The 20,000-nt window shown below is 47.6% G+C and overlaps 1 protein-coding gene across 3 annotated transcripts in view; it reads left to right on the top strand.

The window, feature by feature from the left end:
• Positions 1 to 20,000, top strand: part of LOC133142022 (netrin receptor UNC5C-like) — a 239,020-nt gene that overhangs the window by 120,774 nt on the left and 98,246 nt on the right. For all 3 annotated transcript variants that reach the window (XM_061262940.1, XM_061262939.1, XM_061262938.1), the window contains exon 3: positions 313 to 456. In XM_061262940.1, the coding sequence (XP_061118924.1) occupies positions 313 to 456 (144 nt within the window). The remainder of the gene's footprint in view (positions 1 to 312; positions 457 to 20,000) is intronic.

Raw genomic sequence — 20,000 nt, 5'->3', positions numbered from 1 at the left:
CTCACTCACTGTCCCTCTGTGGCAACTGAACACATATTTCTCTGCTACTTTTGCAGTCTTTCCATCCCCTAGGACTAATTGCAATTGGTTAATTTGATCAAATTGAGGAACAGCATTTCTAAATAGGTCGAAATATTTTTTCCTTATATTTTCAAATGTTTTACAGTGAAGAAGAAAGTGCCCCTCTGTCTCAACCTCACCTGTCCTGCAGTGACCTTATCTCTCCCTCCCTCCCTCCCTCTCTCTCTCTCTCCCTCCCTCCCTCCCTCCCTCCCTCCCTCCCTCCCTCTCTCTCTCTCTCCCTCTCTCCAGGTCTGGTGGTGCGGGAGGCCAGCATTGAGATTTCTCGGCAGCAGGTGGAGGAGCTCTTTGGTCTGGAGGATTTCTGGTGCCAGTGCGTGGCGTGGAGCTCGGCCGGGACCACCAAGAGCCGCCGCGCCCACGTGCGCATCGCGTGTGAGTCACCGCCGTCGTCACGGCGACCGCAATAGGGTCACCACCGCGTCGTCACGCCGACCGCCATAGGGTCACCGCTTCATCGTTACGGCAACCGCCATGGGGTCTCCGCCGCGTCGTCACGCCGACCGCCATAGGGTCACCGCGACCGCCATAGGGTCACCGCGTCGTCGTCACGGCAACTGCCATAGGGTCACCGCGTCGTCGTCACGGCAACTGCCATAGGGTCACTGTCGCGGCGTCACGGCAACCGCCATAGGGTCACCGCCGCGTCGTCACGGCAACCGCCATAGGGTCACCGCCGCATCATCATGGCAATCACATTTACATTACATTACAGCTATTCAGATTATGCTTTTATTGAAAGATGCTGATTAGTTGATTAGTTTCACCAAAGTGACTTACAGTTGATTTAGACTACGCAGGGGGCAGTCCTCCCCTGGAGCAATGTGGGTTCTTATCGTGGGGCCCGGTCATGTACCTTAGCCTCCTGCACTACTCCAGTCACATGGAGCCACTGCCACCTCACCAGCATCCCACAGCGCTCACATTCATGCAAACTCTCCTCTGCCAGACCTGAGTTCAGAGAGTAAACACTTTTCTGTGTTCTATTGATCTTGCCTGGTGAATTGAGCCTGCAAGGAGGGGCAGAAGGGCAAGGAGGGGCAGAAGGGCACGGAGGGGCAGAAGGGCACGGAGGGGCAAAAGGGCAAGGAGGGGCAGAAGGGCAAGGAGGGGCAGAAGGGCACGGAGGGGCAGAAGGGCACGGAGGGTCAGAAGGGCAAAGAGGGGCAGAAGGGCACGGAGGGGCAGAAGGGCACGGAGGGGCAGAAGGGCATGGTCTACACTCTTGGGATCTTTCATTTGTTCCAATACCCCGGACAAGCTTTTAAGTAATTAGTTTAAAAATAAAGAGAAAAATTTTTATTCGTGATTTCAATATGAATATCTGCAATGATAGATATTTTCAAATATGTGTTTGGAAAATGTAAAGGAGTAAATTGGCTCAAAGGTCGCATGATTTGGCAGCAAAAGCGGCCAAATGGAGACATTTTGAAAAATGTCCAGTAAGCCAGGAGGCACTGAGGCGCGACTGCTTGTGCGGCTCCCAGCAGATTTTCAGTTACATTAGCTGCTGCCCCCATATCGGCTCCATATATTATATTTTTCTAAATGCATATTTCGCAAAATATCACATGAACCATTGATCCAATTCGCCAACACATTACCGACTAAGTGTCACATCACATTGCCGTTTACACACAACGCGCAGAGTGAATGGCCTTGCCATTGATTATCGGGGCTAATTAAAGTCAACTGTGGTGTACGCTGGGTGGAAGTGCAGTATGTGCAATACTCCAGGAATCCATCTGTCCATTTCATGTGCAGCCTGTAACTGATATTCATAGTTTATTGTTAAAGTGACTTCACGGATAAGGGCCTACTTATCCATCTACAAGGGTTTAATTCTATTTCTAGGTTTTATTTCTAGGTTTATCCTATAATAAAGGTTTGCCCTTATTCCACAAGGGTTCACGTTTGAATCTGTGTGATCACTTGGAACTGCACTTCCCTCTAGGGTTTTCGGTGTACTTCTCCCTGGTTATGATTTGCATTTTATTATATGTCACTCTGGATAAGGTTGGTGATTCAAGCCCAGTGTGGCTACAGTGAAATCCGCTGTTGGGCCCTTGAGCAAGGCCCTTAACCCCACATTGCTCCAGGGGGGATTGTCCCCTGCTTAATCTAATCAACTTGCTTTGGATAAACATGTCAGCTAAATAACTGTAGTGTGGCGTAATGCTCTAGTTGTTGAATGAGGTGTGCTTTGTTAGGGTTGGAGTGAAAACCTACAGGATGGTAGATCTCCAGGAACAGGGTTGGGCAGCCCTGCTCTAGCTGTTGAATGAGGTGTGCTTTGTTAGGGTTGGAGTGAAAACCTACAGGACGGTAGATCTCCAGGAACAGGGTTGGGCAGCCCTGCTCTAGCTGTTGAATGAGGTGTGCTTTGTTAGGTTTGGAGTGAAAACCTACAGGACGGTAGTTCTCCAGGAACAGGGTTGGGCAGCCCTGCTCCAGCTGTTGAATAAGGTGTGCTTTGTTAGGGTTGGAGTGACAACCTACAGGACGGTAGATCTCCACCTTCAGGGTTGGGCAGCCCTGCTTTTGTTCCACATATTGACCTTAGCTCTCGATGCAGAACTCGATGGTTCTAGCTTGTAGGTAAATAGTAACCCTGGATGAACTCAGTGGCTTGCTTCCTTAACTAGGAGTGCAAGAATCATTGATCATTCAATTCAGCTGCTACATTACAGTATATGTATTTGGTGTCATCAACTCAACTGTATAATATCAAATTAGCTTTATGATATTCATTGGTTCCCAAATGACATCTAATAAGAGATTCAGATACTTAGTTTTCAGAAAATAATCCCATGTCTTGTCAGAAATTTGACAGCAAAAAGTGGATGACAAATTGTGGCCATTAAAATTTATGAAAGCCATATCAGAGTTTCAGTTTTGTAACCACTTTAAATAATATTGCTTAGCCAATTTTACCAGCTTTCTTTAATCCAGAAGCCTTTGTGTCAGTTAATGCTGCGATATTTAATATTTAATATGTACACTAATTATCACAACCTCAAGGCATGTTCCTCTGATTATCGCATTAAATATTTAATTCAGATAAGCGTTTTATTTATTTTTACAGCTATGGTCTTGTTTTGTTTTCATAAATACACTGGTAGGTAATTAGCCTAGTTTTCCTTCCAATAACACAGGCTGCATTTGCATTTTTGTCCAGTTCAATTTAAACTTTTTGATCAAAGGGAAACAGGGAGATCCTCTCTCCCTCGCTGTTAATTAGCGGCTGTAAGAGGGAAATATATTTCACTCTCCTCCTCACGGTGCCTGAAGTCACAGCCTCGACATGGCAGAAACTACTGCTCAAACACACCACAAACCGTGCGTGTGCACACGCCACAAACACACCACAAACCATACCTATACACACACTACAAATACACCACAAACCATACCTGTACACACACCACAAACCCACCACAAACCCTACCTGTACACACACCACAAACACACCACAAACCGTGCCTATACACACCACAAACCGTGCCTGTTCCATCTCTCCATCCCCTACCTGTTCCATCTCTCCATCCTCCATCTTTTCCATCTCTCCATCCCACACCTGTTCCATCTCTCCATCCCCTACCTGTTCCATCTCTCCATCCCCTACCTGTTCCATCTCTCCATCCCCTACCTGTTCCATCTCTCCATCCCCTACCTGTTCCATCTCTCCATCATCCATCTCTTCCATCTCTCCATCTCCCACCTGTTCCATCTCTCCATTCCCTACCTGTTCCATCTCTCCATCTCCCACCTGTTCCATCTCTCCATCTCCCACCTGTTCCATCCTCTGTCTGTCATCTTGTCATCTCGGCCCTTAGCTACCACACCGTACTTCACATAATGAAGTGTGATCAACACCTCGCAAGCAATAACCTTAAAAACCTTGCTATTAAAAATCTCCCGCGAAGATGAATATTTCTTCCGTCGGGGCCCTGGCTGAATTTTACTAACGGGGCCCTGGCTGAATGTTACTAATGGGGCCCTGACTGAATGCTTTTCCTACGGGGTCCTGGCTGAATGTTACTAATGGGGCCCTGGCTGAATGTTACTAACGGGGCCCTGGCTGAATGTTACTGATGGGGCCCTGGCTGAATGTTACTAATGGGGCCCTGGCTGAATGTTACTAATGGGGCCCTGGCTGAATGTTACTAATGGGGCCCTGGCTGAATGCTTCCTACGGGGCCCTGGCTGAATGTTACTAATGTGGCCCTGGCTGAATGCTTTTCCTACGGGGCCCTGGCTGAATGTTGCTAATGGGGCCCTGGCTGAATGCTTCCTACGTGGCCCTGGCTTAATGATACTAACGGGGCCTTGGCTGAATGTTACTAATGGGGCCTTGGCTGAATGTTACTAACGGGGCCCTGGCTGAATGTTACTAATGGGGCCTTGGCTGAATGTTACTAACGGGGCCCTGGCTGAATGTTACTAATGGGGCCTTGGCTGAATGTTTCTAACGGGGCCCTGGCTGAATGTTACTAACGGGGCCCTGGCTGAATGTTACTAATGGGGCCCTGGCTGAATGCTTTTCCTACGGGGCCTTGGCTGAATGTTACTAATGGGGCCCTGGCTGAATGTTACTAACGGGGCCCTAGCTGAATGTTACTAATGGGGCCCTGGCTGAATGTTACTAACGGGGAAATCTGAGTTTTTATCGCTCTCTTTTGGCTCAAACGGATGTTTTAATCATTGGCTGAGCTGCACTCCTGAGCGATAAATAAACATGAAATCGGTTGTTAGGAGACGGCTGATCGATCTCACAGCCGTAAAACCGGGTGCGTAGCGCAGGCAGTACACGCAAGATCAAGGGTACGGGGACTGTGTGTGATTTGTGGGGGTACTTGAACAGGCTGGTAACCTCCAATCAGGCTTTGATCTGTGTATTTGGGATAAAATGGGGGTCACAGGGGTATACTCAAATGTGAGTGGGGTCGTGCCCTGTCTCCGGTCGACATGGAGACGCGGCTCCTCTCCCTTCACCATGGCTCTGTCTCAACAACCATTTTTAATCTTGCAGTGAGACTTGAGATCTTATTCTTTTCTCTCAAGTAGAAACGATTGTCACTGTTTGCTTAACAGTGTGGCAAATCTGTCTTGCCACTCTGTTGAGCAATATTTTTGTCTTGTTTGAGAAAAAAGTAAAATAAATAAGATTCTTTGGATTTTGCAGTGATCGTGAGATTGTCTTATTCTTTGGATTTTGTGAGGGACTGATACTGACTAAAACCTTCCAGTCTGAGACTGATACTGACCAAAACACTCCACTCTCAGAGACTTATACTGACCAAAACCTCCACTGTGTGTGTGTCTAGACATGTACCTTCTTCTGCACATGTGTGTGTGTGTGTGTGTGTTTGTGTGCTTGTATCTCTTACTCTGCATAATGGTCTGTGCATCTACAAACAGCGGACTCGGGTGGGGGAAAAAAAAAAAAAAAGGTAGAAAAGCTTATGACTTATCTCATTATGTCTTCTCTTGTGTGACACTGAAATTGCCAGCTGAAGTAAAATTAGATTACAAATGAAAGCCATTTCAGCAGGGCCTCAGGAGGTGTTTACGCGATGAAACCAGCTCCCCGCCTGCGCTGGCCCCGCGTTTGCTGGGACGTACATTTTTTCCCAGACTTTCAACAACTTTTCTTTGAGTTCATAGAGTGCCCTCCGTAGGTCAGGGAACAGTAGAGAGAAATGTGTTATTTTTGCTCTATGCTAAAATCTAGGCTTAATCCGTGTCTACTAAACTGGCCCTTGGATTTTTAGATGAAAAGATGAATATGAGACAAACATTGATGGTTTTTGGATGCGTGTGTGTTTTACCATTTTAGAGTGTTCAGCCCCCCCCGTTTTCAGCTTTGCTGAATGAAGTTACCTGACAGGTTAACTGTTGTTCAGGTGTTTCTTTTGGCCTGGATTGCTCACACATAAAAGAGCAGTGTGTGTGTCGTCCTTTTAGTTTCTGTATTCCTAGAAGGAAGAAACTCTGCTGATGGAAGATTTGTCAGAATGTCAGCACACCTCGCCGCTCAGGATCAGGGAATGTGTGCGGGAATGTGTACGGGAATGTGTGCGGGAATGTGTACGGGAATGTGTGCGGGAATGTGTACGGGAATGTGTGCGGGAATGTGTACGGGAATGTGTGCGGGAATGTGTGCGGGAATGTGTGCGGGAATGTGTACGGGAATGTGTGCGGGAATGTGTGCGGGAATGTGTACGGGAGGGTGTACGTGAAAACCAGGATTTCCTTTCCTGTGTTCCAACAGTTTGAGCTGCTGGGTTCTCCTCAGTGAGTTTCAGACATCAGCCAGTCTCAGCGTTCCCAGTGCACACAAACGCCTGTGCTCTCCTCACCGCTTCTCATTTCATTTCTTTCAAAGCAAACGTAACTAACTCCCAGCCAAGTACACAATAGAGATCTGGGATTTCTCTGTATTTTGAAGTGCTGTGTTTGGCGGTATTTCACTGCTGTGTTTGGTGGTATTTGAGCGCTGTGTTTGGTGGTATTTGAGCGCTGTGTTTGGTGGTATTTGAGTGCTGTGTTTGGTGGTATTTGAGTGCTGTGTTTGGTGGTATTAGAGCGCTGTGTTTGGTGGTATTTGAGCGCTGTGTTTGGTGGTATTTGAGTGCTGTGTTTGGTGGTATTTGAGTGCTGTGTTTGGTGGTATTTGAGCGCTGTGTTTGGTGGTATTTGAGCGCTGTGTTTGGTGGTATTTGAGCGCTGTGTTTGGAGATATTTGAGCGCTGTGTTTGGTGGTATTTGAGCGCTGTGTTTGGTGGTATTTGAGCGCTGTGTTTGGTGGTATTTGAGTGCTGTGTTTGGTGGTATTTGAGCGCTGTGTTTGGTGGTATTTGAGTGCTGTGTTTGGTGGTATTTGAGTGCTGTGTTTGGTGGTATTTCAGCACTGTATTTGGTGGTATTTGAGTGCTGTGTTTGGTGGTATTTGAGCGCTGTGTTTGGTGGTATTTGAGTGCTGTGTTTGGTGGTATTTGAGCGCTGTGTTTGGTGGTATTTGAGTGCTGTGTTTGGTGGTATCTGAGCGCTGTGTTTGGTGGTATTTGAGCGCTGTGTTTGGTGGTATTTGAGTGCTGGGTTTGGTGGTATTTGAGCGCTGTGTTTGGTGGTATTTGAGTGCTGTGTTTGGTGGTATTTGAGCGCTGTGTTTGGTGGTATTTGAGCGCTGTGTTTGGTGGTATTTGAGTGCTGTGTTTGGTGGTATTTCAGCGCTGTGTTTGGTGGTATTTCAGCGCTGTATTTGGTGGTATTTGAGTGCTGTGTTTGGTGGTATTTGAGCGCTGTGTTTGGTGGTATTTGAGTGCTGTGTTTGGTGGTATTTGAGCGCTGTGTTTGGTGGTATTTGAGTGCTGTGTTTGGTGGTATTTGAGCGCTGTGTTTGGTGGTATTTGAGCGCTGTGTTTGGTGGTATTTGAGCGCTGTGTTTGGTGGTATTTGAGTGCTGTGTTTGGTGGTATTTGAGTGCTGTGTTTGGTGGTATTTGAGCGCTGTGTTTGGTGGTATTTCACTGCTGTGTTTGGTGGTATTTGAGCGCTGTGTTTGGTGGTATTTGAGCGCTGTGTTTGGTGGTATTTGAGCGCTGTGTTTGGTGGTATTTGAGCGCTGTGTTTGGTGGTATTAGAGCGCTGTGTTTGGTGGTATTTGAGCGCTGTGTTTGGTGGTATTTGAGCGCTGTGTTTGGAGATATTTGAGCGCTGTGTTTGGTGGTATTTGAGCGCTGTGTTTGGCGGTATTTGAGTGCTGTGTTTGGTGGTATTTGAGCGCTGTGTTTGGCGGTATTTGAGTGCTGTGTTTGGTGGTATTTGAGCGCTGTGTTTGGTGGTATTTGAGTGCTGTGTTTGGTGGTATTTGAGCGCTGTGATGGGATTTGGAGCTGAAGCCTGCTGATTAATGCAGTAATGCAGTAATGATCCTCTTGATTGTCCCGTTTCTTCCCGCAGGGGACTTATAATGCAGCACTGAACAATCAGGTGGAGTAATTTCACTCACTCTCATTTCCCCCTCTCCCCAAAACACACACTGCACCAGCGCACACTGCTTCAGCATTTTAACCAGCTGTGTACGTACCTCTCTACCCAGAGTGTGTGTGTGTGTGTGTGTGTGTGAGAGAGAGAGAGAGAGAGAGAGAGAGAGGTGTGTGTGTGTGTGTGTGAGAGAGAGGTGTGTGTGTGTGTGTGTGTGAGAGAGAGAGGTGTATGTGTGTGTGTGTGTGTGTGTGAGAGAGAGAGAGAGAGAGGTGTGTGTGTGTGTGTGTGTGTGAGAGAGAGAGGTGTGTGTGTGTATGTGTGAGAGAGAGGTGTATGTGTGTGTGTGTGTGTGTGAGAGAGAGAGAGGTGTGTGTGTGTGAGAGAGAGAGAGGTGTGTGTGTGTGTGTGTGTGAGAGAGAGAGGTGTGTGTGTGTGTATGTGTGAGAGAGAGAGGTATATGTGTGTGTGTGAGAGAGAGAGAGATAGAGAGTGTGTATGTATATATGCGCGCATTCATTATCAGTCCCCACCCTAAAGAACAGGTCATTCACTAATATCAACTGTGATAGCCTTGGACATTCTGTACAATACATTGTGTAATGTTTTTCATGTTCAGTAATGTGTGTGTATTAAATTTGCTTCAGGCACTCGTACACAGTTCTGTACCTCAACAATGATTGTAGATGGAATTTGCATGTAAATTTGAGAATATGTAATTAACATAATGCCTTTTAGCTATGCATTGACCTTGTGTTTAGTGTTTTTTACTGCATAATTTGAATAGTTTTTGCATGTCTTACTAAAGCTGGTACATGCCATTTTAAAAGATTTACGTACATGAAATTGAATTATGAAAAATTGTTTGTTGAAAAGAGTTTAAGTTCATGTTTTTTTTGTCTATTCTTATGTAAAGTACATTTACATAAGATTACATGAATTGCCCCTTTGTATGAAATGTGCTATACAAATAAACTTGCCTTGCCTTTCAAACGTTAAGCAGGAAAAATAATGGATAAGTAAGGAGGAGTGGAGTGTTTTGGTCAGTATCAGTCTCTGAGAGTGGAAGGCTTTGGTCAGTATCAGTCTCTCAGAGTGGAGAGTTTTGGTCAGTATAAGTCTCTGAGAGTGGAAGGTTTTGGTCAGTATCTGTCTCTGAGAGTGGAAGGTTTTGGTCAGTACAAGTCTCTGAGAGTGGAAGGTTTTGGTCAGTACAAGTCTCTGAGAGTGGAAGGTTTTGGTCAGTATCTCTCTCAGAGTGGAAGGTTTTGGTCAGTATCTCTCTCAGAGTGGAAGGTTTTGGTCAGTATCTGTCTCTGAGAGTGGAAGGTTTTGGTCAATATCAGTCTCTGAGAGTAGAATCTTTTGGTCAGTATAAGTCTCTCAGAGTGGAGAGTTTTGGTCAGTATCAGTCTGTCTCAGAGTGGAGAGTTTTGGCCAGTATAAGTCTCTGAGAGTGGAAGGTTTTGGTCAGTATCTGTCTCTGAGAGTGGAAGGTTTTGGTCAGTATCTGTCTCTGAGAGTGGAAGGTTTTGGTCAGTATCTGTCTCTGAGAGTGGAAGGTTTTGGTCAATATCAGTCTCTGAGAGTAGAAGGTTTTGGTCAGTATAAGTCTCTCAGAGTGGAGAGTTTTGGTCAGTATCAGTCTCTCAGAGTGGAGAGTTTTGGTCAGTATCTGTCTCTCAGAGTGGAGAGTTTTGGTCAGTATCTGTCTCTCAGAGTGGAGAGTTTTGGTCAGTATCTGTCTCTCAGAGTGGAGAGTTTTGGTCAGTATCTGTCTCTCAGAGTGGAGAGTTTTGGTCAGTATCAGTCTGTTACAGTGGAGAGTTTTGGTCACGATCAGACTCTGAGATGTGCTCATTACTAGGCATTGATCAGTCGTATGTTTCATTAATTCCCCTCCCTTGCGTGAGATTCCCTTGTCTAAAAAAACTCACTCGCACACCTGCTGGTAAAGTTTAAAATCCATGTCAATAAAGGGAAGGAAGTTTGGATCAGGGCTGACATCTAAGGCAAGTAAAGCATGTAATAAAAATATGCGCTCCATTTCTGAGCGTGTTTGTTTCTGACTCCCACTCGTGGGAACAGAACCAATTAATTCCACCCGCCGGGAGCTGGAGCCATTGGGCCCCATGGGAGAGCAGTGTGTGCCGGCGATGGAGAGGAGGCCCTGGTAATTGGGCTGAGTGGTCCCTAGAAAGCGTCGCCCATGGCTGGCTCACAAAGCAAAGACTCGCTTGATTAAGAAAAAAATATCAAAAAGTAAGATAAAAAAAATATATAAAAAAAATGACTGTAGTAATGGCCTGTCAGTTTTCTCCTGCCATGTACAATTGGCTGCATTACTTACTGCCCCTGTGTTCGGGGCAGAGGAACAGGAAGTGAGGTGCCAAAACAGGAAGTGAGGTGTCACGGATCCCCTGTATGGAGTACTGTAGGTGTTTTCCCTTGACCGCTGATTGGCCACTGGTGTCAGCGAGGTGGTTCAGAACTCCGAGCTTGGCAAAAGCACATCACAAATAAAATGTGTTTTTTTTTGTTATTATTAGTTCCACACAGCCTAGCCTCTATTAAACAGCCTGTGTTTTTTTTAGGCTGAAAGCAAAGGTGGAAATAATGGCATTAACTGCAGAACGGCTGGCGTTGGCTTCATCAGACAGATGGACTACTTTCTTCGCCCCTCTCTTTCATCTCACTGCAGTCTGCTCAGAGGCGAACAACACGTTTGGAGTTAAGTTAGCCCAGGTCCCTGTCGTATACTGGATAGGGAACTGGTCTCGTAACCTAATGGTAGCAGGCAAAATTCGCTAGGACCCTTCAGCTGTGTACTTGACCAAGTTACAGTACTTAACCTGCACGAGTCAGTAAATATCCCTGCTTTTCCATTATCCGTCTTGATTTGATTTGATTTGCTATTTAGCGGACGCTTTTATCAAAAGTGACATACAGGTTTAGTTGATTAGATTAAGCGGGGGAGTTAAGGGCCTTGCTCAAGGGCCCAACAGCTGTGAGGATCTTATCGTGGCTACACCGGGCCTTGAACCACAAACCTTCCGGGTCCCAGGCATGTAGTCTTAAACTTTTGAGCATTTATATTCATTTTTTTTTTTTTTTTTTTTAACGATGCAAGGTCGACAAACACTGTCAGCATTTACCGGAATTAGCGCAGAAAACTGTGTAAAGAAGTAATAAGGAGTTTTTTGGCGAGTGAACGTTAAGGACAAACGTTGACTCCATCACGGAGTGCCTGGGTTGTCCTCAGGGCAGCGTGCAGGCTGCTGTTTGACTGTGTTTTAAATTGGCTGCTGTAGGCTTATATTTTTCTGATGATAGCTGGTAAGCACAAACTTTCTTGACAAGGTCTTTAAAGGGAGATGTTAATATTATTGGCTGTAATTCCCCGCAGCGTGGCAGACTCCCTCTCCGTGGCTGGCAGATCCGTCTCGCTCAAGGCTAGGAGAGCGGTTGATGTATTCTCTATCGCGGAGCGGAAGTGGAGAGAGGCCGTGTCCACGTGATGCCTCACCAGGAATAATCAGCTCCCCCGGACACGCAGCGAACAGGGGTTAGAGCGCCCCCTAAAGGCGAACACAAGGGCTGTTTCTCGCGTCCTCGTCGTAGCAAAACCTGCGGTCCAAAGTTTGTAACGCAACGCAAACTTGCGTTCTGCGATTCCACGCGTTTCAGTTAAGAGACGCTAAACACAGACATGATGTTAAAAACTGTTTAACAAACAACTGCACACCAAGAAGTAATCATTTTCTACTCACCCCGACCAGATTAGCCCAGACTGGTCTCTTGTGGATTGGCTGTACATCCTGCAGACGGGGCTAAGAAGCCGGTAAACGTACGTATCGCAAAGCGAAGAGCTTGCGTTTGTTCCACGTCTGCGTTCACGTTCGCGAACAGGCTGTAACAGACGTTAGAGTGACCAGCGTGTGTGCGCCTAGCAACCTGTCTGCAGTTTACTGTGTACTGCAGGTATACGAGAGCCTGGTTCATACCCTACACAACGAACGCGTACTCCAACACAGATTCAGGACAGACCACGTGCTATACACACGTCTACCGGCTTCTTTGAGCCCTGTCTAGGGTTATATACTGCTGATACACACGGTGGCAGCCTGTTCTATTCAGATTTATCATAGCGGTTTACATCGAAAATGATCATTTCTTAGTTTGTAGTTACATTACATTACATTAGTGGCATTTGGCAGACGCTCTTATCCAGAGCGACCTACAACAAAGTGCATACCCATAACCAGGGATAAGTGCACTGAAAGATCCGAGAGGGAAGTACAATTTCAACTGCTACCTGTACAACAAAGATAAGAACCAAGGCCTATTTGAATTCTTTTTTTTTTCTTTTTTTTTAAACAAACAAATAAACAAACAAACAAAGCAAAAGTGACCCAACTTAACTAGCCAAACACTGCTTACCTAGCCAACTAAAAATACTCGATACACAAAAAAGTAAATCACAGAAAGACAACAATTAAGGTTCACAGGGAGGTAGGGAGGGACGGGGAGAGGTGCTGCTTGAAGAGGTGCGTCTTCAGTTTGCGCTTGAAGGTGGGGAGAGATTCTACAGTTGGTCATTGAACACTTTTTTAAGTGTGGTATTTATCGCCCCTAACAGAAATGCGTAAAATTGCAGCACACATTTGTATCTTGTTACAAAACAAGACATTTTGCTATGTGGTTGATCAGCTCAGACCCAGATAGACCAGCTTCATGACCAGCTTGTCCATGCTGGTTGACCAGCTCATACCCAGTTAGACCAGCTTTATGACCAGGTTGGCCAGCTCAGTTTCCAAGCTGGTCAAGCTGGCATTGCTGCATTTTACAGCAGGGTAGTACTGGAGGTCGTGTCTACAGTTTTTGTTAAAGAGGTGTATGCTTATGACCAGCTTGGCCTGCTCAAACTGGATTTTACAGCAGGGTTGCTCCTTCCGCAGTGTAAGGGTCCCGTCCTGCCCTGACCCACGAACGTAAAACCCCTGAATGTCCACCCCAAGATTTGGGCTGCTGTGCTTCAGCGTGTGGGGTCTACACTCGGTATTCAGTGGAAGTCAGGCCCACCAGAGTAATCAGCATTGTTTGCTCTGGCACAGGTTGTTATCGGAAGAGTCGGAGCGTGGAATAACAAGCAGTCTGATCCTCTCTCCTGGACACTGTAGCAGCGGGCTTTCTGGAGTGAAGGATGGGTCAGTCTGGAGGGTTATGTCACAGGGCAGGATTACTGAGTTAGCTGGATGGGTTCACAGAGTAAAGCCTGGAACAGCTACTTTTACATCAGTCGAGGTTACAGTTTTGGAAGGCCCAACCACACCGAGAACTACAACTGTCCCCACACTATGCAACTGTACCTGCAGTACTGTGCAAAAGTCTTAGGCACCTGTATAACATTCTTTAAAAAAATAATTAAATGAAAGGACCTAAATAAACGTACTATACATTTTACATTACATTTGGGCAGAATCAATATTTTTTTGTGACCACCCTTTGGCGTTAAAACGGCATCACTTCTCTGAGATGGCCAACGCTGTCCTGCAGTTCTATAAGACAATCAGCAGGGAGGTTGCTCCAAGCATGTTGGAGAACTTGCCACAGTTCTTCTGCAGACTTTGGTTGGCTCCTTGCTTCTGATCTCAAACAGCCTTGATCAAGTTTTTGTGTAAAAAGTAGTTAATTGCTTACTGTAATATGTTACTTTTAAAAAAATTAAATACAAAAATGTCTCTGTAAAATGTAATCTTTGGGAAAATGAATATTTGGACATCTCAAATGTGTTCTTTTATACAAACACACACAAAAAAAGAAACATATACAATTAAGTCTAGGGTGCCTAAGACTTCTGCACAGTACTGTATGTCATATTAAACTGGACTATACAACTGTACCTATGTCATATTAAACCATACTTTACAACTGTACCTGTGTCATATTAAACTACACTATACAACTGTACCTATGTCATATTAAACCACACTATACAACTGTATCTGTGTCATATTAAACCACACTATAGAACTGTACCTATGTCATATTAAACCACACTATACAACTGTATCTGTGTCATATTAAACCACACTATACAACTGTACCTATGTCATATTAAAAAAAACACATGATGTAGACAACCAATGATGTAGAGTCCACACCAAAACTATAACGATGGCGACACTGACAAATTATATCCATGGGATCATTTTCCAGCTGCATAACCGATAAAACACCGAGAGCCAATCAAATCAATCCATCCGTATTTACAGGGCGTCAAAATGTTCAAACTGGAAGATGACATTATGGCATTTTGTGATTTACAGAATGTTATCACTTGGCAGTGTGGATGCTCACCTCGTTATAGTTACATTATAGTTATGGTTCTTTGGCGTGGCCAGGCCTTAATCCAGCTAGCTCACTAATCATGCTCCGTGATACACCCCCAGCCAGAGAGTGCAGGTGTGCTGTTGACTTTGACACCTCTTTTACCTGTGGGGTGGTTCACACTCCACAGCCACAGCATACAGACACACTCCACAGCCACAGCGTACAGGCACACTCCACAGCCACAGCATACAGACACACTCCACAGCCACAGCGTACAGACACACTCCACAGCCACAGCGTACAGACACACTCCACAGCCACAGCGTACAGACACACTCCACAGCCACAGCATACAGACACACTCCACAGCCACAGCGTACAGACACACTCCACAGCCACAGCGTACAGACACACTCCACAGCCACAGCGTACAGACACACTCCACAGCCACAGCATACAGACACACTCCACAGCCACAGCGTACAGACACACTCCACAGCCACAGCATACAGACACACTCCACAGCATACAGACACACTCCACAGCCACAGCGTACAGGCACACTCCACAGCCACAGCGTACAGACACACTCCACAGCCACAGCATACAGACACACTCCACAGCCACAGCGTACAGACACACTCCACAGCCACAGCGTACAGACACACTCCACAGCCACAGCATACAGACACACTCCACAGCATACAGACACACTCCACAGCCACAGCGTACAGGCACACTCCACAGCCACAGCGTACAGACACACTCCACAGCCACAGCATACAGACACACTCCACAGCATACAGACACACTCCACAGCCACAGCGTACAGACACACTCCACAGCCACAGCATACAGACACACTCCACAGCGTACAGACACACTCCACAGCGTACAGACACACTCCACAGCATACAGACACACTCCACAGCCACAGTGTACAGACACACTCCACAGCCACAGCGTACAGACACACTCCACAGCCACAGCGTACAGACACACTCCACAGCCACAGCGTACAGACACACTCCACAGCATACAGACACACTCCACAGCCACAGCGTACAGACACACTCCACAGCCACAGCGTACAGACACACTCCACGGCCACAGCGTACAGACACACTCCACAGCGTACAGACACACTCCACAGCATACAGACACACTCCACAGCCACAGCGTACAGACACACTCCACAGCCACAGCGTACAGACACACTCCACAGCCACAGCATACAGACACACTCCACAGCCACAGCGTACAGGCACACTCCACAGCCACAGCGTACAGACACACTCCACAGCCACAGCATACAGACACACTCCACAGCCACAGCATACAGACACACTCCACAGCATACAGACACACTCCACAGCCACAGCGTACAGACACACTCCACAGCCACAGCATACAGACACACTCCACAGCGTACAGACACACTCCACAGCGTACAGACACACTCCACAGCATACAGACACACTCCACAGCCACAGTGTACAGACACACTCCACAGCCACAGCGTACAGACACACTCCACAGCCACAGCGTACAGACACACTCCACAGCCACAGCGTACAGACACACTCCACAGCATACAGACACACTCCACAGCCACAGCGTACAGACACACTCCACAGCCACAGCGTACAGACACACTCCACGGCCACAGCGTACAGACACACTCCACAGCGTACAGACACACTCCACAGCATACAGACACACTCCACAGCCACAGCGTACAGACACACTCCACAGCCACAGCGTACAGACACACTCCACAGCCACAGCATACAGACACACTCCACAGCATACAGACACACTCCACAGCCACAGCGTACAGGCACACTCCACAGCCACAGCGTACAGACACACTCCACAGCCACAGCATACAGACACACTCCACAGCCACAGCATACAGACACACTCCACAGCATACAGACACACTCCACAGCCACAGCGTACAGACACACTCCACAGCCACAGCATACAGACACACTCCACAGCGTACAGACACACTCCACAGCGTACAGACACACTCCACAGCATACAGACACACTCCACAGCCACAGTGTACAGACACACTCCACAGCCACAGCGTACAGACACACTCCACAGCCACAGCGTACAGACACACTCCACAGCCACAGCGTACAGACACACTCCACAGCATACAGACACACTCCACAGCCACAGCGTACAGACACACTCCACAGCCACAGCGTACAGACACACTCCACAGCCACAGCGTACAGACACACTCCACAGCGTACAGACTCACTCCACAGCCACAGCGTACAGACACACTCCACAGCGTACAGACACACTCCACAGCGTACAGACACACTCCACAGTGTACAGACACACTCCACAGCCACAGCGTACAGACACACTCCACAGCCACAGCGTACAGACACACTCCACAGCCACAGCGTACAGACACACTCCACAGCATACAGACACACTCCACAGCCACAGCGTACAGACACACTCCACAGCCACAGCGTACAGACACACTCCACAGCTTACAGACACACTCCACAGCGTACAGACACACTCCACAGCGTACAGACTCACTCCACAGCCACAGTGTACAGACACACTCCACAGCGTACAGACACACTCCACAGCGTACAGACACACTCCACAGCCACAGCGTACAGACACACTCCACAGCCACAGCATACAGACACACTCCACAGCATACAGACACACTCCACAGCCACAGCGTACAGACACACTCCACAGCCACAGCGTACAGACACACTCCACAGCGTACAGACACACTCCACAGCGTACAGACTCACTCCACAGCCACAGCGTACAGACACACTCCACAGCGTACAGACACACTCCACAGCGTACAGACACACTCCACAGCCACAGCGTACAGACTCACTCCACAGCCACAGCGTACAGACACACTCCACAGCCACAGCGTACAGACTCACTCCACAGCCACAGCATACAGACACACTCCACAGCGTACAGACACACTCCACAGCGTACAGACACACTCCACAGCCACAGCGTACAGACATACTCCACAGCATACAGACACACTCCACAGCCACAGCATACAGACACACTCCACAGCCACAGTGTACAGACACACTCCACAGCCACAGCGTACAGACACACTCCACAGCCACAGCGTACAGACACACTCCACAGCGTACAGACACACTCCACAGCGTACAGACTCACTCCACAGCCACAGCGTACAGACACACTCCACAGCGTACAGACACACTCCACAGCGTACAGACACACTCCACAGCCACAGCGTACAGACTCACTCCACAGCCACAGCGTACAGACACACTCCACAGCCACAGCGTACAGACTCACTCCACAGCCACAGCATACAGACACACTCCACAGCGTACAGACACACTCCACAGCCACAGCGTACAGACATACTCCACAGCATACAGACACACTCCACAGCCACAGCGTACAGACACACTCCACAGCCACAGTGTACAGACACACTCCACAGCCACAGCGTACAGACACACTCCACAGCCACAGCGTACAGACACACTCCACAGCGTACAGACACACTCCACAGCCACAGCGTACAGACACACTCCACAGCCACAGTGTACAGACACACTCCACAGCCACAGCATACAGACACACTCCACAGCCACAGCGTACAGGCACACTCCACAGCATACAGACACACTCCACAGCCACAGCGTACAGACACACTCCACAGCCACAGTGTACAGACACACTCCACAGCCACAGCATACAGACACACTCCACAGCCACAGCGTACAGACACACTCCACAGCCACAGCGTACAGACACACTCCACAGCCACAGCTTACAGACACACTCCACAGCCACAGTGTACAGACACACTCCACAGCCACAGCATACAGACACACTCCACAGCCACAGCGTACAGACCCACTCCACACCGTACAGACACACTCCACAGCCACAGTGTACAGACACACTCCACAGCCACAGCGTACAGACACACTCCACAGCCACAGCGTACAGGCACACTCCACAGCCACAGTGTACAGACACACTCCACACCGTACAGACACACTCCACAGCCACAGCGTACAGACACACTCCACAGCGTACAGACACACTCCACAGCCACAGTTTACAGACACACTCCACAGCCACAGTGTACAGACACACTCCACAGCCACAGCATACAGACACACTCCACAGCCACAGCGTACAGACCCACTCCACACCGTACAGACACACTCCACAGCCACAGTGTACAGACACACTCCACAGCCACAGCGTACAGACACACTCCACAGCCACAGTGTACAGACACACTCCACAGCGTACAGATACACTCCACAGCGTACAGACACACTCCACAGCGTACAGACACACTCCACAGCGTACAGACACACTCCACAGCCACAGCGTACAGGCACACTCCACAGCCACAGTGTACAGACACACTCCACAGCGTAGAGATACACTCCACAGCGTACAGACACACTCCACAGCGTACAGACACACTCCACAGCCACAGTTTACAGACACACTCCACAGCCAGAGCGTACAGACACACTCCACAGCCACAGCGTACAGACGCACTCCACAGTGTACAGACACACTCCACAGCGTACAGACACACTCCACAGCGTACAGACACACTCCACAGCCATGTTTGTGCAACTAGTGTTTCGTTAGCAGTCCAAGTTGAGGAAGAATGAGTGTGCCTGCGTTTCGTGAGACATAGGCTTTCTAGCACTAGCGGCTGAGATAATGATTTGCGAGGCCCCTAGCGTTTAGCTAACTGTATCTCCGTTGTTTCATTTCAGCATTCAGCATTCAGGTCCTCTTAGGCATGCAAGATGAGCTGGCTTTGGCCGGTGTGAGAACATGGGCTCAGACCGGAGATTAATTTACCTAACACGGGCTGAGGTGTGGTGGTCTTCTCTGCGCAGTCTTGAGTGTGGGGATCTGTGGTCAGGTGCTCTGCCTGTGCGGCAGTTACGTTTCTGAATAAATACTGCTGAAATCGGCTGATATTTCACCATTTCAATAAAAACCTACTCGCTGACTTGTTGTGCCAGCCAATGCAACAAATGTTGTGCCAAGCAATGCAATCTGTTTCTTATAATTGCTATATAAGCTATAATTGCCTTCATATAAATTTTGCTTCAGGGTTCTGCCATAAGCCAAACGTTATTAAGGCAGAATTGTTATTGCGGTTGAAAATGCGTGTTTGTTTTTGCGGCTGTATTAAGACAGGGTCCAGAAATAGCCGATGTCTTAAAGTTAATGTACGTTTTGTTACTCTCTCCGGGTCTGTTCGGAAAACACCTTGTGCAATGCGCTCCTTATTAAAAAGGTTCCTCTGGGAATTCTTAGCAAAGAGTGCAAGCAGTTCACCTCACAATTATCATTTGGCATGCATGAGTAATTGGAGCTTGACATTAATTATAAGTTTCTCTGAAAAAAAAAAGTTCTGCAAATTAATTTATCTACTTGGTTGTGCCAAGCAGGTAAAGTACGCGTAACCAGTATAATGCAAACACTTATCATTTGGGCATATTTCTTTCAAATTATTAGTTGACCGAATTTCATCCAACTCAAATATTAGTG

This window comes from Conger conger, chromosome 12, assembly GCF_963514075.1.
Source record: "Conger conger chromosome 12, fConCon1.1, whole genome shotgun sequence".
NCBI classification, from domain to species: Eukaryota; Metazoa; Chordata; class Actinopteri; order Anguilliformes; family Congridae; genus Conger; species Conger conger.
Note: the sequence above shows the minus strand (reverse complement) of the source record. Positions and strands in the feature narration are given on the sequence as shown.